General features: G+C 62.1%; 2 protein-coding genes across 8 annotated transcripts; one reads left to right on the top strand and one right to left on the bottom strand.

The window, feature by feature from the left end:
* Positions 1-1,040: 1,040 nt before the first annotated feature.
* On the bottom strand, positions 1,041-2,565 carry UQCR10 (ubiquinol-cytochrome c reductase, complex III subunit X). The gene is made up of 2 exons (XM_066978743.1): positions 2,351-2,565; positions 1,041-1,309 (listed from the first exon to the last, which is right to left on the bottom strand). The coding sequence occupies exons 1-2, from the start codon at positions 2,489-2,491 to the stop codon at positions 1,262-1,264; spliced, it is 189 nt and encodes a 62-aa protein (XP_066834844.1). The 5' UTR covers positions 2,492-2,565; the 3' UTR covers positions 1,041-1,261.
* Positions 2,542-15,550, top strand: ZMAT5 (zinc finger matrin-type 5). Of its 7 annotated transcripts, none has more exons than XM_066978741.1 (6): positions 2,542-2,676; positions 6,579-6,807; positions 7,496-7,558; positions 7,783-7,863; positions 12,665-12,776; positions 15,326-15,550. In XM_066978741.1, exons 2-6 carry the CDS (start codon positions 6,681-6,683, stop codon positions 15,453-15,455), a joined length of 513 nt encoding a protein of 170 aa, XP_066834842.1. In that variant the 5' UTR covers positions 2,542-2,676; positions 6,579-6,680; the 3' UTR covers positions 15,456-15,550. The 7 variants fall into 7 exon arrangements, with proteins under 7 accessions (XP_066834842.1, XP_066834837.1, XP_066834843.1 ...); XM_066978736.1 differs by having other exon boundaries at positions 12,662-12,776; XM_066978737.1 differs by having other exon boundaries at positions 2,552-2,676; positions 6,576-6,807; positions 12,662-12,776.
* The last annotated feature ends 895 nt before the right edge of the window (positions 15,551-16,445 follow it).

Below are 16,445 nucleotides of genomic sequence, written 5' to 3'. Positions count from 1 at the left end.
CCAAGCCTCATATTGACGAGGCGCAGGAGGAAGTGGGTTTTTGAGAAGCTGGTGAATGCAATTCCCTGTCAAGGGAAATTACCTGCTGGGATAACTAACTCTCTCTTCTTTTATAGCGACTGTTCTCTGGACTAATAGCTTCATTTATTCCTTGCCAGTGTGGTACGACGCTGTTTTCCCCTTCCTAATACTGTATTCAGCCTCAGTTCTGGCTTCTAAGAAGCTGCAAATCTCTATCACCTGCTCAGCATAGCGTGAAGCCATCAGCGCTGCAGCCAGAACTTGTAGTAAAGCAGCACTCCTTTATGGTACGAAATTACCCCAGGAAACCTTAAACAGCTCCTCTTAAGCAGCTCTATAAAAGCACAGCTGGGACTCGGAAAGCTGTAGTTGTTTTTTGCTCAAAAACAAGCACAATGTTTTCAAGTCCTCTTAATGTTCTCGGAGCAAACATTTTACTCCTGTCTGGCACATTATTTACAAACACAATAAAGCTTCTTTCATTAGCACTGGCTGTAAGCTGCTCTGTCTCATCCATTGCAGAAAGTGCTGCTTATTAGTGAAAATAGAGTAAGGAGGGAGAGACGTGGTCTCCGTGTGCTGCGGCAGCAGGCTCGGACCAGGGCAAAGAGCAGGTGACAGGATGAGGATTGCCCACCACCCCCCTGAGTCCTCCCAGGACAGGCTTCTCATTGCCCTTTCACTGCTGTAGCTGTGAAATGATGAGGGGCCATGAACCAGCACAGTCCTGCACAGAGAAACTAAACTGTTTGAAAGAGCCTGGTCAAGCCACTGATTTAAGCCCCTGTTGTTTGGACAGGGCTGGAAGCACGCGGACAGCTCCTTGCCCCTCTTACAGCTCTCCTCAGGCAGAAGCCCAGGTTGCTGTTACAGACCCTGGCGGTGTAAGCGCTTTCCCACCGTGCTGAGAACAGCTTTCTCAATGACCTGAGCCTGTGCTTAAGCATTCTTCATCTCCTAGGTAGAGAGAAGTTACAGGCAGAACCAAGGACAAATCAAGTAAACACACGAGCCTGAGACAGGGGCCAAGAACTTTTTATTTTAACACAGGAAGTTTCAACACAGCAGCAGAACTCCTTGAGTCCAACGCAGTTTACATCGTATCAGGAGGTGGCTGATACAATCTGGCTCGGAGGCGGTCAGGAACCCAATCCCATTTTGATCCAGCTGGCTTCAGGAGACCAAATCCTTCTCTGCAGTGTTTTTTGCCACCCCAGACTGGATCCTGCTGCTGAGCATTTCAGTTGTCACTCGTTTCATACTTGTGCTTGATGTGTTTCCACAGTTTCTGTACAAAAACAAACAACAAAAAAGGAAACAATTATCTTAGCTCGTGTTTCAGTGGTACCAGGATAAAGCTTCACTTTAAAACAAGTTGTTATGAAACCTACATCGCTAACAGACACTAGGGGACAGAAGAACCTGTAGGGACACATGTCCTATGTGTGCCCCGTGCCCGCTGTGACCAGCGCAACACAAAGGTTTCAGGACACGCAGCCGAGCGCCACAAGCCTGCTCCTTGTTCATAGAGCTCACGCAGAACAGACCTGGTGGAACCTTTGGTCCTGCACCCAGAGGCCCTGAGAACAGACAGGGCAGGGGCTGGAGCCCTCCCTGCTCTCTGCCTCCACAAAGCAGAGATGCCAGGAGCGCTCCGCTCAGCGCCAGGACTCGCCCCCCCCACGAGCAGGCCGTTCTGCCTGGGGAGATGCAGGACGCACGAAGGGACCCGACCCCGGCTGGGAAATCTGGCGGTGTGATCGGGACTAACGGGAACACCGTGCGTGCGGTGCTTTCCTGCTTGTTCCAGAAAACGCTTTAAATTTTTTTAAAGTTAATTTTGTTTTCAATCCCTGCTTAAGAAAACGTTAACGCGTAGAAGCTTAAAGCTACAATTAAAGAAGGAGCTGAGCGCAAAGTTCAAACGTTACAGCAGTGACTGCTGCTAAGAAGCCGGGGCCGGGGCCCCTGCTCTTGTTCTTGCTGAATTTTCCCAGCTCTGACAGCGGCGACACCGCGGCTCTGCGTGCGGCTCTCAGCTGACTTCTGAGCCGCTCCCGAGGCCGAGCAGCGGGCGGAGGACGCCGGGCAGCTCCTTCCAGCAGCGAGGCGCCTCGGCTTCCCCTTGAAACCGGGCCCCGAGCGCTGACAGGGCCGAAGGCCGCCCCAGGGCACGGCACCGGCGGACGGCGCGGCCGCCCGAGGCGCTCTGGAGAGGGCCCCGCACCCCCCGCCCGCCCCGGGCCCGCAGCCCCGCGAGGCGCGGGCAGGGCCGCGCTGACCTTCAGGGCCCGTCCCCGCGGCGGGGCGGCCCCGGGCCCGCCCTTACCCCCTCGTTGAGGTGCTCGAAGATGGCGTCGGCGCCCTGGTCGAAGGCGCGCTCGAAGAGGACGGCGCCCAGCACGATGCTGAGCGCGAACGTGGACGTGCGGCGGAACAGCGCGCTGTACGCCTGCCGCAGCAGCGCCATCTTGCCCGCGCCTCCTGCGCCTGCGCCGCCGCCTCGCCGCGGGGCACGCTGGGAAGTGTAGGCGCCGCCCCGCCGCGGGGCACGCTGGGAGGCGTAGGCGCAGCGCGAGTCGGTGTGGGAGGGGGGTTCTGGGAGTTGTAGGCGCGGCTCCCGGCCGGCGGCGCGGCGCGGAGGCCCCGCGGGCGGTGAGCGGGGAGCCGGGGGGGGGCGGCTGGAGGCCGGGGGGGTGCTGCCGGCGGGCACTTGCCCTTCCTCTTCGTCCTGCCCCTCCTCCTCCTCCTGCCCCCCTTCTCCTCTTCCTCCTCTTCCTCCTCCTCTTTCCTCCCTGCCCCTCCTTTTGTCCCCGCTCCTGCCCCTACTTTAGCCCCTGCCCCTGTTCCTGCTCCTCCTGCCCCCTGCCCTCCGCCCTCCCTCCTTCTCCTCCTCCTCCTCCTGCCCCTGTTCCTGCCCCAGTGCCCGTCCTCCTGCCCCTCCTCTTCCTCCTCTTCCTCCTCTTCCTCCTCTTCCTCCTCTTCCTCCTCTTCCTCCTCTTCCTCCTCTTCCTCCTCTTCCTCCTCTTCCTCCTCTTCCTCCTCTTCCTCCTCTTCCTCCTCTTCCTCCTCTTCCTCCTCTTCCTCCTCTTCCTCCCCCCGCCCCTTCCCTGCCCCTGCTTTTGCCCCCACTCCTGCTCCTGCCCCTACTTTAGCCCCTGCTCCTCCTCCTCCTCCTCCTCCTCCTCTTTTTCCTTCTCCTCCTCTTTCCTCCCTGCCCCTCCTTTTGCCTCCCCCCTCCTGCTCCTGCCCCTACTTTAGCCCCTGTTCCTGCTCCTCCTCCTCCTGCCCCCCACTCGTAACCCCTTGCTTTTGCCCCCACTCCTGCCCCTGCTTTTGCCCCTGCCCCTGCTCCTCCTCCTGCCCCCCTGCCCCTGCTCCTGCCCCTCCTTTTGCCCCCACTCCTGCCCCTGCTTTTGCCCCTGCCCGTGCCGGCCCCCGGTAGACGCGTGCTCAGGGCGAGGATCCCGATGCTGGAGCCGCCCCACCGCAGGGCCGCTGCTGGGCGAGCACCTGCACAGGTTCCCAGCAGGTCCCGGTGAGGCCGGCGCCGTCGCCTCGCCTGTCCCAGCTCCTCGGTCGCTGGCCTGCACGGGGGGCCCTGGGCCAGGGCCCGCGAAACGCCTTGGTGCGACCCACAGGGGCTGGCGGGTGCCTCGTCCCTGCCCTCGCCCCGCCTGGCACCGAGTTCGGTGTCGGGATCCCTCGGGCAGCTCGGTGACGGTTCTGCAAAGTTCGGTGCCGGGGCTGGCTCTGACGGACCTGCCCCACCTGGCACCACCGTGCCGCGTCCGTGTGACCGTCGGCTTGGTGCCGGTACGGATTTACGCCAGGTGTAAAGGAAACTCACCCGGCCCTCCGTCGCTGTGAAGGTGCCGCGGGCTTTTTGCGCGTCCCCAGAGAGGTACGGGCACGTTTAAACTGGCAGCCGAGCCTGGCGCCGGGATTTCGTCAGCTTCACACCCGGGGACCCGAAGTGGCTGGAGCGGCCCCGAGCCGGGGCTGAGAACGCAGGAGCTTGGGGCCGCGGCCCGGACAGCGAGGCCTCAGGGTGCTCTGCTCGGGGGATCCTTCGTCCCTCTCGATCGGGGGATCCTTCGTCCCGGGGCGGTCAGCGCGAGGAGCCTCAGAGTCCTGAACGAGGTCTGCAGCTGGCAGAGCAGGAATCCAAGAGAGGAAACACGAGGCGACGCACGCGGGCTCGTGCCTCGAGTTTTACCGAGTGAAACACCTGCTGGGTGTCGCAGAACACGGCAATTTTTTTCCATTTCATCTCAGAACGTGGCATTTCTTATAAAACATCGCTCCGAAGGGCTTAAGGTGGAGGATTCTTCTGTTAATACTTTAAAGCGTCGAGATAGAAGACAAAAGCCCTGATTTTTGTAATTGGATTTAGGCAGAACGACACTTAATCTGGCACAAAGCCCGTCTGAAGTCGTTCGTGGCTGTGTGTGGCTGCAGGGGTCTGTTTGCCTGAATTCAATCGCAAATTAGGGGGTCTAAAAACGTTAAAAGGAAACGGGCCGAGCTGAGGCGGTTCTCCATAAAGCAGCCACGTTCGCTTTATTTCCTAGTGACGGCGATGGATTCCGTTAGACAGCGGCACTGTTTTCAGCTGAACAATGCTCTTTGCTTACCGTCGGAGCCAGTTGGGAGAACAGAAGTAGGTTAGGCAGGGCAGGGCTGCTAAGAAGCAGCTTTTCCCCTTACGTCCTCGCTCGGCGCGAAGTGCTGCGGCGTGCTGGTACTGCGGGGAGCTGCCAGGGCCCAGCCCGGATAATCCACGCAATTGAATTCTTAAAAAGATGAAAATAACGTGTTCGGCGTAATCTGCGGAGGGGAGATCTCTGGCAGGACCTGGTGCTCCTCTAACTGCATGGTTTTCTATTTATTATTCCATTTGTCCCCCGCAGTGGGAATTGCTGTGAGAGTTTGGGAGCCAGCTCCCCTGGGGCGTGGGCTCTGCCTGCCCGAAATCCGTAGGGGCTTTTCTCCGCTGCGATTATCGCTGTCAGAGCGACGAAAGTAAGTCTGAATTCAGAGGCTGGCTGCTGCTGGGCTTCTGCGGGCAGAATTCCCATCAGGATCCGTGGGGATTTGTGTGGGACCGCTGCACAGCCCGGTTCGGTTTTCCCTCCTTCACAGCGGCTGCGTCTGCTGAGGAGCAGCACGGGAGTCGGGGCTGAAGCAGGAAGCCTTCGTGTTACCAGAAACCTCGGCGGGCCGTGGCAGGGAGGTTTTTCGGTTCCTAAAAGCCGCAGCAGAGCTCGCCGGTAGGCACCGAGGGCAGGAGCCGCCCCTCTGGCTGCCAGCAGCCCCACAGCCGGCTGCACAACTTGGGGCTGGTCTGGTAGAGGACTGGGGGGCAATTACGGGATAACGTTCATTAAGCAGCGTTCGGCTGGGGCTCCTCGGGCTGGAGAAGCCCAATTCCAGACCTCCAGCCCCCAAACCGGGCTGGGTTGCACCTCCAAGCGTCGGCGCGGTGCAGCTGGAGCAAGGTGAGGTGTAGCGGAGGGAGCAAGGAAATTGCAGTGAGGAGATTTCAGCTTGGGCTGACTCTGCCAACGCTTTACCTGCGATGTGAGGGCCTGCAGCCCGACTCAAAAAACTCCGGAGATGTCTGTGGGACGCACCACGGCCGGGTGCAGATGGAGGAGGCTGTGCCCCGGGGTGAGCGCCGGGGGTTTCAGGGACGTGGTTTCGAGGCAGCAGCTCTCGGCCGCGCTCAGGGCTCGCCTGGCGCTGCTCTGCCCGCCGGGCCTGAGGGCTTGAGGGAGGCTGTGATTGATTCTGACCGGGTTTTATTCATAAAATCTTTATTTCTCGCGCTGCTCGCCACGCCATTTGTTAAGCGCGTTTGGCTGTCAAGGCGTCTAAAGCCGGAGATTTGCTTTGGGAGCTCATCTGCCGGCCTGTCCATCTTCGGCGTTTATCAGGTGCCACGATTTCACGAGGAGAGAGCTCGCGGCTCCCGCGGGGCCGGGTTCACCGCTGCGCCCGAGGGCTCGGCTCCTGCGGGTGCTGCGCTTGGCAGAGCAGGGGCACCTCGCTGCCCGAGGCTGGGGAGGATGAGGAGGGCACCCCTGGGAGCAGGGCACCCCTGGGAGCCCTCCTGCAGCACGGGCAGGCTCAGCTGGCCTGCCGTCCCCACGGCATCCCTCGGTTTCTGCCTCCCCTCGCAGGGCCGGGCACGGGGAAGTTCCTTCCTCTCGCCTGTGCCGTGATTTGTGGCCCCGGGCTGGGATCCTGGGCCCCGGCTGCTGCGGCGGCCTCGGCCTCCGGAGCTGGGTGGCCCCTGCGGCCGCCTTCCCTGCGCGTGGAGCCCCGGGCTCGCGGGGCCGCTGCGGGCTGAGCCCCCCGGTGCCGCGGCACGGGGAGGTCGCTCGGCAGAGCCACGGAGGTGGGAGTGGGAGCCGGGAGCCGGCTTCCCCCGCGCACACACAGCGGGCGCTGCCTTGCCGGCCCCTGATGGGCAGGGGTATATGCTGTCGGGTCTCACCCCCTCCTCCGCCTGCCAGCCCTAAATGACTGGAGTTGTTCTCCTTCGGAAGCAGGCGCTGTAAATCTCGGAACCTCCGGCACGTCCTTCTCCGTCCGCGGGGCGAGGATGTCTGATGGCTCCCGGGCGGCGCTGAGGCTGCTCTGCTGGAAGAGAGATGGGAAAGAGGTACTTCTGTGATTACTGCGACCGCTCCTTCCAGGACAACCTCCACAACAGGAAGAAACACCTCAACGGAGTGCAGCATCTCCGGGCTAAGAGGGCCTGGTACGACTTGTTCCGAGGTGGGTGCCGCCTGCCCCTTCCGTCCCAGGGCTGGGGGATCGGGTGAAACCAAGCCAGCGCCGATCCTTTGTGTTCCCTCCGGTCTGTGGCAGTGAGTCGGGGACTTGAACGCGCTCGCCTCGTGCGTTTCTTCTCCCCCGGCTGCAGCACTTGATTTTCCTCTGGTTGGTAAAATCCCTCGTCCCGGCGCTGACGGTTTGTCTCGTCTTGCCTCTGGACATCTCCAGACATTCACATCAGGTGGTGCAAGTTCTTCCACAGCCCATGGGGGCGGCCGTAGCGTGGGGCTTTCCCCAGCACATCCCTGGGAGGTGAAGGACCACGGCACTGGGGTGTCTGCTCGCAGCTCAGCTCAGGGTTCAATGGGGCCTGCCCATGGGGTTTTTGAGAGCCCCGCTAACCTGCCTGGTCTGCCTGTGCTCCACAGAAGTGTTGCAGAGTCCTTGCTTTTCCATCATGCTTCTTTTGCCCCAATTGGATGGGGAGGGAAGGTGTTATCAGCAAGCTGGTGAAAAGCTGAAGCCTGGGGTGTAGATGGGGACTGTCTGTTTGCTGGAGTTCGCGACTATCACGTAAAATGTCTTCCCGTTAGTCAACGGACGTGCATGGGACCATGGTGGGACGGGCGGGGTGTCACCGTGCAGGAGGTCTGACCCTGTCCCGTGTTCTGTCTTTCCTCTCCCCCAGATGCTGCTGCCATCCTGCAAGAGGAGCAGAGCAAGAAACCGTGTCGGAAGTTTCTGCAAACAGGTGAGTTCTCTGGAGCTGGCAATACCTGCCCGAGCTACCGCAGCTCCTTCGTGAGCTGCCGTGGCTGCTCAGGGGAGCCCCGGGGTGTGCGTCCTCCCTGGAGGGAGCGAAGGGCTTGGGTCTGTGCGTCCTGAGTGCTGCGGATCCTGGGTTTGCAGGCACGTTTCCGTGGGAGGGCCTTGTGCGTGCGGCTCTCACGGGGCTCCCCGCGGCTTCTGTTGCAGGGCAGTGTGATTTCGGGTCCAACTGCAGATTTTCCCACATGACAGAGCAGGACCTGGAGAAGCTGAGCGCCCAGGTGCAGGGTGAGTCCTGGAACCAGAAGCTGCCCAGCGGTCTCTGAGGAAGGGGGGAGCTGCTGCGGGGAGCGTGGGCTGCCGGGGGGCGCACGAGGAGCTGTGCAGCGAGAGCTCGTGGTCCTGTGCTGTGTGTGGACGGGGGTCCCTCCCGGCTGCCTGCGCTGGCTGTGCCAGCCTGTGGGCTGCCTGTGAGCGCTGCCGTTTTTCAGATGCTTGCCGCTCTTGGTCTGCTGGCACAGACACAAGCCTGAAGAGCTGAGCAGTGCCGCTACCGCTTAGCAGCGAGCATCTGAAGCTGAGGGTGGGCTTTCCGAGCCCTTGGGGTTTTGTTCAGTCAGGGAATAAAAACTGTCAGCAGCAGAGGGCACTGGTACATCGCTTCCCCTTGAATTTATGGGTTTGACTTCCCCCTGACTCTCTGCTATGACCAAGGACCCGCTGCTTCCACTCTCGTGAGAAGCTAGCTACGATCAGGTGCGTTATTCTGAGCGGAGGATACGGGGTCCTGGATCCAGAAACAGCCTCTGCTGACGTGGTGTAGGGTGGAACTGAAGCCTGGGCAGAAGGCAAATAGCACCTGCTCCCCTGCTGGGAGTGGGCTCCTTTTTTTTTTTTTCAGTACTAAGAGAGCAGAAGCATTTTTTTGTACCAAGAGAACTTTATCTTGCCGAGAGTACTGCCTCCGTGCCCTAAAAACAATGCAGCTCTGTTTTCCTGTAATGTTCATTGCTCCTGTGCTGAGAGAAAATGTGAGTGAGGCGTTGGTGAGAACTGAGTGCCCGAGGTCCTCTCGGGAGACCACCCAGGCCCGGCCCTCCCTTGCTGCAGGCAGGGTGAACGCAGCAGGCTGCTCAGGGCCGTGTCCGGGGGTGCTCTGAGCACCTCCAGGGATGGAGACTCCACCTTGGAGCTCCACTGTGGGCAACCTGCGTCAGTGGTTGACCGCCTTTACAGCAAAAACGTATTTTCTCAAGTTTAAAGGGAAATTCCTGTATTTCGCTTTGCGCCCATTGCCCCTTCCCCTTCCCCTGGACACCGTTTAGCACAGTCTGGTTCCATCATCGTATCTCCTGGGTATGTGCCCCCACGGGTGAGATCCCCCTGAGCCTTCCCGTTCCCGTTGTGTTTCGGGTGCTCCAGACCTTTCGTCATCAGCGTGGCCCTTTGCTGGACTCCCCCCAGTAAGCCCCAGTGGCACTGGGGAGCCCAGGACTGGGCGCAGCAGCGCGGGGCCGCCGCAGCCCAGCTTCCGAGCAGAGCTCAGCCTGCGAGCTGCAGCCAGCTGCTGTTTTGCCACAAGGCTGGCAAAAACAGGCTGAAGTGTTGAAAGCGTGTGCGTGCCTACGGGGTTTGGGGTGCGTGCAGGGCTGGGGCTCCCCGCTGGCCCTCGGACATCAGCCTGCCCGCAGGAACCCGCGGCACTTCCAGGCACCGAAGGCTTTGTTGCAGGGGGAGAGAAAGCTCCCTGGAGATGAGCAGAGCTGCAGGGGAAGTGTGGCGAGCTGCCCTGCGCTCGGGCGGCCTTCCTTGCCAATTACACGTGTTCCCGAGCATTGGCTTGTGTCAGATGGGTCAGGTGGGAGCGGGGAATTGGCTAGGAGAGAGCCGAGTCCTGGGAGATTACTTGGAAACCTTGCGTTTGTATTGCCAAGTCAAACATTTAATTAAACAATTAGGCTTCGAGGAGCGATGGCCGGGGGCCGGCAGGGTGCCTCCTCCTCGGCTGTGCTGCTCCGTGCCGAGCGCCGGGCTGCGGAGCGAAGTCCTGCCTGCCTCTCCCGTGGAAATCCTGCTCGCCTCTCTCCTGGTGGTGGCCCACAGAAATCCCGTGTGAGCCAAGCTGAGGGTCACGCAGACCCCCCCAACCCGACCAGCTGAGCCTGCAGAGAGCCTGAAGGGGTTTGGTGGAGGGCAGAGCTCAGCAGGACACCGGGGAGGAGCGGTGGAGCCCGTACGTAACTTGCTAGTCCGGACAGAATGAACGGCCGCGGGCGCCAAGCCGCCGTCGGATGTGTCGTGGGGGCATTACACCACTCCTTAGGCGGCGAAGCATCAATGTCTCAGGTGGTGAGGCTGAGGAGAGAGTTTAAAGCAAGCGTGTGTGATGGTGGGTTGGTCTGCAGGAGGCTCGGTGCTCGTCCAGCACGTCCTCGTGTCCCTGTGGGGTGCGCGGTGTTGGTGCTTCTCTGGCAGCAGGTTTCTCTTGCTGACGATGCGTTTGGTTAACAGCCGAAGGAAACGTCACCGTGTTTATGATGTTTGGCCTTCTTAACGTGGGGAGCTCGCCCCGTTGGTTGTGTTAGTCGTGTGGCTTAAACGGGAACGTTTCTGGACACTTTATAAGAGCTCGGAGCATGTCCTAGTTGGGCTTTGGCAGTTCCGCACCCGGTAGAATACGCTCACAGGGAAGCAACAGTTCCCACCATCAGCGGGGAGAGAGGCACATCCCCAGCTGTTACCGCATCAAAGCCTCCTCCTGCTGCATCTGCCGCATCATTCATCACGGGGACGCTTCCAGGATGTCGTCTTCAGTACACTCACGTCAGGAAAAGTCGCCGTCAAACCGGCGGCGTCTTGCTCGGAGCTACGGGCTCCCTGCTGCTCTGCGTCGCTCCTGCTCGCGGCATCGCCACGAGGCAGCCCCGTGGGTTAGCCCCGGCCAGCCGGAGCTGCGAGGGAGAGGAGGAGCACGGCTGGGTGAGTGCTGCTGACCCGTCCCGGTGCTTGGGAGAGCACGGCCGAGGCTGCTGGGGGCTGAGCTCGATGAGGAGCAGGACGAGGAGCGCGCTCTCATCGCTGGCTGCGAGGCGGCGACCTGCAAAGGTGCTCGTGTCGAGGGCGGCACCATCCCCGTCTCTCAGCCGCTGTTTGCTGCTGGTCCTGTGCACGGGGGGGGGGTCCGGGCAGCCCCTGCGTCCCGTCCAGGCAGGGAGCTGAAGGATCACACGGCAGCCTCTCTGCTGGGCGGCCCGCTCGGTGCTGGTGGCGGTGCCTGGTCCGGGAGGATCCACGTCGGCCCGCTGAGCCGGGCTGGATGTGCGCCTCGGGCTCCTCGCGAGTCAAAGCCTGGGGGTTCCTTGGTTTTATTTCGGAGCGGGGGCAGCTCGTGCTAAAAGGTGCACGGGGAAGAAAGGTAAATCCGGAATTCTACTCCGGCATCATTAGAGAGGCACATAATGACTTCAGCCGCTCTTTTAATTGGCTGTAATTAGGCTTTGAGGCAAACACCCCGGTGAGAAGGCAGGGCCCTCACCCCTGCCTCGCCGCGCGGGCATTTACGAGGAGCGAGGGCCGCTAATTGTGGTCCCGAATTTCCTCTTGCAGCACCTGTTGGCACTCAGGGAGCGTTTGCAATCTGCTGGAGGGTTTGGCGGCCCTCAGATGGGACGTGCGTACCTCGGAGGAGGATGAGGCAGAGCTGTGCCCCTGATGGACACGTGTCCTGGCAGCAGAGCCAGGCGTGTGCCCACACCCGCTGCCTCCCGGCCCGGCCGCACCGCTCATCGCCGTGCTGGAGGTGCCTGGTCCTCAGCAGGGGGAGAAACTGGGACCCAAGGGACCCAAGGTGGCCGCGGTCGGTGCTGCTGAGGAAGGCTGACGTGTCCGAGCCGGAGCCAAGCGCCCAGCTTACCGCACAGCTCGTGTCCTGCGCTGCCCTCAGGCTCTGGGTCGGCCCTGCGCGGCTCCGCTGGCACTTTGCTCCTCCAGAAGAACCCCGGGAGACCTGAACAGCCCCGTTTCCAGCCGGTGTCCTTATCGCTGGGCTGCAGAGCAGCGCCCCGACGTCGGGCTCGCCTCGTGGTGGCGGCGAGCGCATCGTCACCTGCTCGCAGCGGCTGGAGAGGCCGGGTGACAAATTATCCATCTCGGGCTGCGCATTGTGTCGCACGTCGTCGGGGCCGTCCTCATGAATATTCAACAGGCAGATGAATAATTGGGTGCCACTGCTGGGATGGAGTGATCCTTCACTCTGCCCAAGCGATATTAATTTCACACCCTGTCTGGAAACGTATAATATTTTCCTAAAAGGCGTGACATACAGCGGCGGGGCGCGGCGCCGGCTTCTGCTGGGCACGGCTGCAGGTGGCCGGCACCAGGGGCGCACTGCTGGATCTCCAGGTGGGATCGGGGGTCCCCAAAGCGCTTATCCCCGGAGGGTTTGGTGAGCAAAGGGGGACGACACGCAGCTGCCTCGGCGTCCTTTTTGTTAATATATTTTTCCCGAAGTATCACGTTCCCTCTTGGGAACTTTCCACTAGGCTGGAGGTGTGATGACGCCGAGTGTCTGTTTGGAGTAGGACTGTGCCAAGGGCGTGCGAGCACCCGCCGCTGCTCCGTCCCTGCTGTCGGGGGGCACCGGGGAGCTCCGTGGCCGATCTCTGCGCCGTGAGAGGTGCTGGTGAACACCGGGCTGCCCTACTCGCCCCCCTGGGTGACGGGGTGGGTTTGAAGCTTGACAGCTGCTCTGCCTCTGCCCTGCCTCTGGGTGGGCAGCCGAGGTTTCTGCTGGCACTGCCCTGCTCGCTCCAGCCTGCAGGAGAAAATGCAGGAGCTCCTGTGAGCTGCCTGGGAGTGCTTGAGGTGAGGAGGAGGAGGCAGCGATCAGCCCCGGGGAGATGCCAGCTGCCCCCCAGCCAAACGCTCCAGGCGGCGAGCGTCCGACGGCAGGCAGGCAGCGGAGGAGGAGGGGGTGCTGCGGGCAAGCTGCAAACTCTCGACTCCAAGAAACTCTGCAGGGTGATGAGCTCTGGGGGTAACGGAGCGAGAGGGGTGCGGGGCGAGCGTCTGACAGCCCTCTCTCAAGCAGGGGAGCAGCGGCTGAAGGAGCTGCGGCAGGAGGGAGCGGATGTCCCGCTTGGCACCATCGAGGACTGGCTGGAGAAGAGGGCAAAGAGGCTGAGCGCGGCTCAGAGCAACAGGTACCGGGGGCTGGGGGCATCCCAGGGAGGTGGGATCCCACGAGAGGGCTTGGGGACCATGCAGGTGGCCAGGGCTGCCACCCTGCTTGGTACCAGAGCCGCACGGTGCTCTTGGCACCCGCGGGGACCCGCACGCAGACCCAGCGTGGCACACCTGCCTTGGGGACACGTGCACGTGCGTCCCCACGGCGTGGGGGGCGAGGCAGGTCCCGCTGCCTGCGGCTGCTCCCCCGGGGAAGGCAGGCAGAGGGTACCCCTGTGCCCTTGGCAGCGCACACGGACGTGTCTGGGAGGCCGCGGCGGCGGCGGCGCTGAGTTATTGATGCCTGCTGTGGGTGACAGGAGGCTGGGCTCATCTGTTGCCAGCTCCCCCATCCTCTGCCTGCCCTGTCTGCGCATCTCTGCCCGTCCCTGCCTTCTCCTTCGCCAGGCAGAGGGTGGGATTAGCTCCTCCTCACGGCAGCGGGACGCCTGCCTGCGGGTCCCTGCTGTTCCCTCGCTCACCTGACTGTGCCGCAGGCTTAATTGGATGACATTTGGGCAGGTGCCAAATCTCTCTTTTGTTCTTTTTTTTTTTTTTAATGTTTGCTCCTGTCCTCTCCGTGTTTGGTCTGGGCAGGATCTTCCTTCTGGTGCTTGTCTGGGCGCGTTGCGCTCTGCTCCCTCCATCCATCAGCCTGGCTGCTCTTCGCCCTGCAGCCGTGCTCACCGGCAGCAGCAAGCTCCCTCCCCTGTTTTGCTTGCCCTGTTTTGTTTGTCCTGCCCAAGATCCCTCGATCTCGGGACAGAGCCTCTCCTGCAGACAGTACCCAGCAGAATTCCCAGCCTCCCATCGTTATTTGGTCCCTGCTGCCTCCAAGCACGCACCAGACCCGGCGTTTTTCGGGTTGTTGCTTTCCACCCAGCCTCTCCGCCCCCACAGGCCCCGAGACCATCTGCTGCAGCAAACCAACACCAGCTCTTCGGCGCTTCTCTTGCCGTGTCTGGCCTCGACGGTGTCCGTCGCCGTCACCTTTCTTCTCCCCTCGTGTCCTTTCCAGCCCCGCCATTGCCCTTCTGAGCAGCGGTGCGCTTCGCTTCATCTGCCAGAGGTCTCGTTGTGCTTGGAGCGCGTGTGTCCGCCCTAACGGCCACGGAGCCCCCTTGTCTGCCTCCGCCAGGAAGGGCTTGGGGCCCCGGGAGGTGTCGTGGAAATGGGCGAGGGCAGGGGAGGGGACCCCAGTAGTGCCTCGGGGAAGGGAACAGCCCTGACCCTTACCAACACCGGAGAGCCCGCATGGGGCGGCCGGTCTGAGCGCTGCAGCAGCAGGTGAGCCTCCGACAGCGCTCGCATCCGATGAGACCCCGGGGAGTGGAGTGCCCAGACAGCATCCTCCCTATCCATCAGCTCCGCGGCTCGCGGAGCAGCTCGCTAAGGGAGAGCCGTGCCGCTCCGCCTCGCAGCGCGCCCTGTCCTGCTCCCTGCCCGCTGCCGCGGGACCCGCGTGTAACCGGGGAGATGCCTCGCTGCAGCCAAGCCTCCTCCGAGGGGAGAAGCTTCAGGCCAGGTGGCCTCGCTCTGCGCTGGCTGCTCAGAAAACACAGCGCTTGACCTGGGGAGCTGGCGTTCGGCCACGTCGCCGGCCCTGCAGGGAGAGGAGGGTGCTGCTCCCCCGGAGCGTTATGTAAGGGAGCGCAATTACATCTCTTCTGGCGTCACAATTAAAAGGAACCATCATGATCGGAGCTGGGAGGCTGCTGTCAGGGCTTGTGCTGAAGGACAAGTGAGTTTCCTGTGCTGAGGAATTAAGGAAAGGGCACGTTTCCTGGGGGTTTAAACCTGTCCCGGCCCAGCTCTTTCTCCGGCTGGAGACAAGGGAGCGATGCTTCTCGTTCTGCTCTTCTGTCCCGCGTGATGCTTGCAGCAGCCTCCCCTAATAAATAGGAGCGGGAGAGAGAAAAAGTGTTCCCCAGGCTGCGAGCCGGAGGAGAAAGCCTCTTCCCTCTGGTGAAGGGTGCTTCTGTGAAAACACCCTGGCGTTTTGGCAGCTCCTCCGCTTCCGAGGGGTCCTTGTCCTTTGGGAAGTGTGCAGCTGCCTTGGGATTAGGGCTGCTCGGGAAGAGATCACGGAAACATCTGCCGATGTGGCTCACTCAAAGCTCAGCTGTGCAGGGAGCCGTGGGCAGCTGGGGGACGGAGGGGCTGGGGTCAGCGCTGCTCCAGGGCCGTGCCCCCCGCCAGCAGCTTTGCAGCCCCCGCAGAGCTGCAGGTGGTGCTCGCACCTTGTCTCGCTGCTGGGCGCGGGGCTGGCAAACAGCAGCTATTTAGTGGGATTTTGGGGTCAGGCAGGCAGCTCTGCTCTTGGTTTGAGAGGGGGGGAACACACCTGCGTGCCCATGGCCGAACCCCTCCTCTGCTGCTCCCCTTCGTCTCCTCCGAGGCTTTATTTTCGGGACAAGCAGAGGGGGCTCACCCCCCAGGGACACCGCTGTGTCCCCAAGCGGGACCATGCTCTCGATCCGAGTCAGCCACGGCTCATCTCTGCCCTTTTCCTCTCCCATCTCCGCAGCGCCCTGCCTGAGAAACCAGTGCCCTTCCAGTACCCGCCGGGCTGGCCGCCGCCGCAGGAGCTGCCCCCGTCCCTGCAGGCCCCCCCGGCCGGGGGGTGGCCGCTGCCCCCCGACCTGCAGTGGGGCTGAGGCGCCCTGCTGGGGCTGGACGTCGCCCTCGCCTGAGAAAGGCTCTGAATTATTGACATATGCTTTTATTTTAATAAAATTCTCCCCCCCCCCCCCATTGCAGCCTTGTGTTATTTCTCGCCTGGCAGCCTCCGGTGGGTCGAGCTGGTCCCCGGGGGTTGTCGCCGTGCTCCCCAAACGGGGAGCGAAGCTGCGGCCCCGCTCGCACGGCTGCCGCCTGCGCAGCCCGTGCAGGTTGGGGAAGGCAGCTGTAAGCAGGCCTTTAAAAATTGCTGCTGAATATTTCCTCTCCGCGTTGATGACTTACGTTTGCTTCTGTTAACTGCAGTGGGTAACGCTGCTTCGGTTCAGGTGCTGGAGCTCCTAATGAAGAGCTCGGGGAGCTCCCGAAAGCCCCGTGCTCCTGCTCCCACCACGCTGGAGGCGAGAAGCAAGGAGGAAAAAACATTCCGAGGCTCCTCCTGCTCCAGGAAATTAAGTAAGGGGTGAGTGCCAACGGGGCAGGTATCTGTGGGTCACTCCCTGCTGTGGGAGCTGGCTGGCCAGGACTGGGCGTTGGGATCAGGCCAGTGGCAAATAAAAGTCAAGTATCGGGCGCGAAGGGACTGCGTGAACGTGGGGAGTGTAAATGGGGAAGGGGCTCGCTCTGCCTGCCCCAGCGCCTGCCCTTCCTCTCCTCCTACCTCTGGGAGCAGATGAGGGTTCTCGCAGGGCGCAGCTTTGGCTTGGCCGCCACCCCCCAGAGCTCAGGGCCGTGCGCCCCGCTCGGTGCCCGGCTCCGGCACGGAGCTCGTGGCCGCGGCGTGCCAGAGCAGCGACCTGCCAGCAGCGCCGCGCTGCCGCTGCCAGCGCACTCCAGGCTTGGCCACGCGTGCGGGCGGCGGCTCCAGGTTCATGGAGAGCGCCGGCGGCCGCCAGCTGCCTCCGGGCAGCGATGCGCAGCGGGAGCTGCCAGCCCCAGCCAGGGGCTCCCGGGAGCAGCGGCAACCC

Source organism: Anser cygnoides, chromosome 17, assembly GCF_040182565.1.
Source record: "Anser cygnoides isolate HZ-2024a breed goose chromosome 17, Taihu_goose_T2T_genome, whole genome shotgun sequence".
Taxonomy (NCBI): domain Eukaryota; kingdom Metazoa; phylum Chordata; class Aves; order Anseriformes; family Anatidae; genus Anser; species Anser cygnoides.
This window is presented reverse-complemented; position numbering and strand designations above follow the sequence as displayed.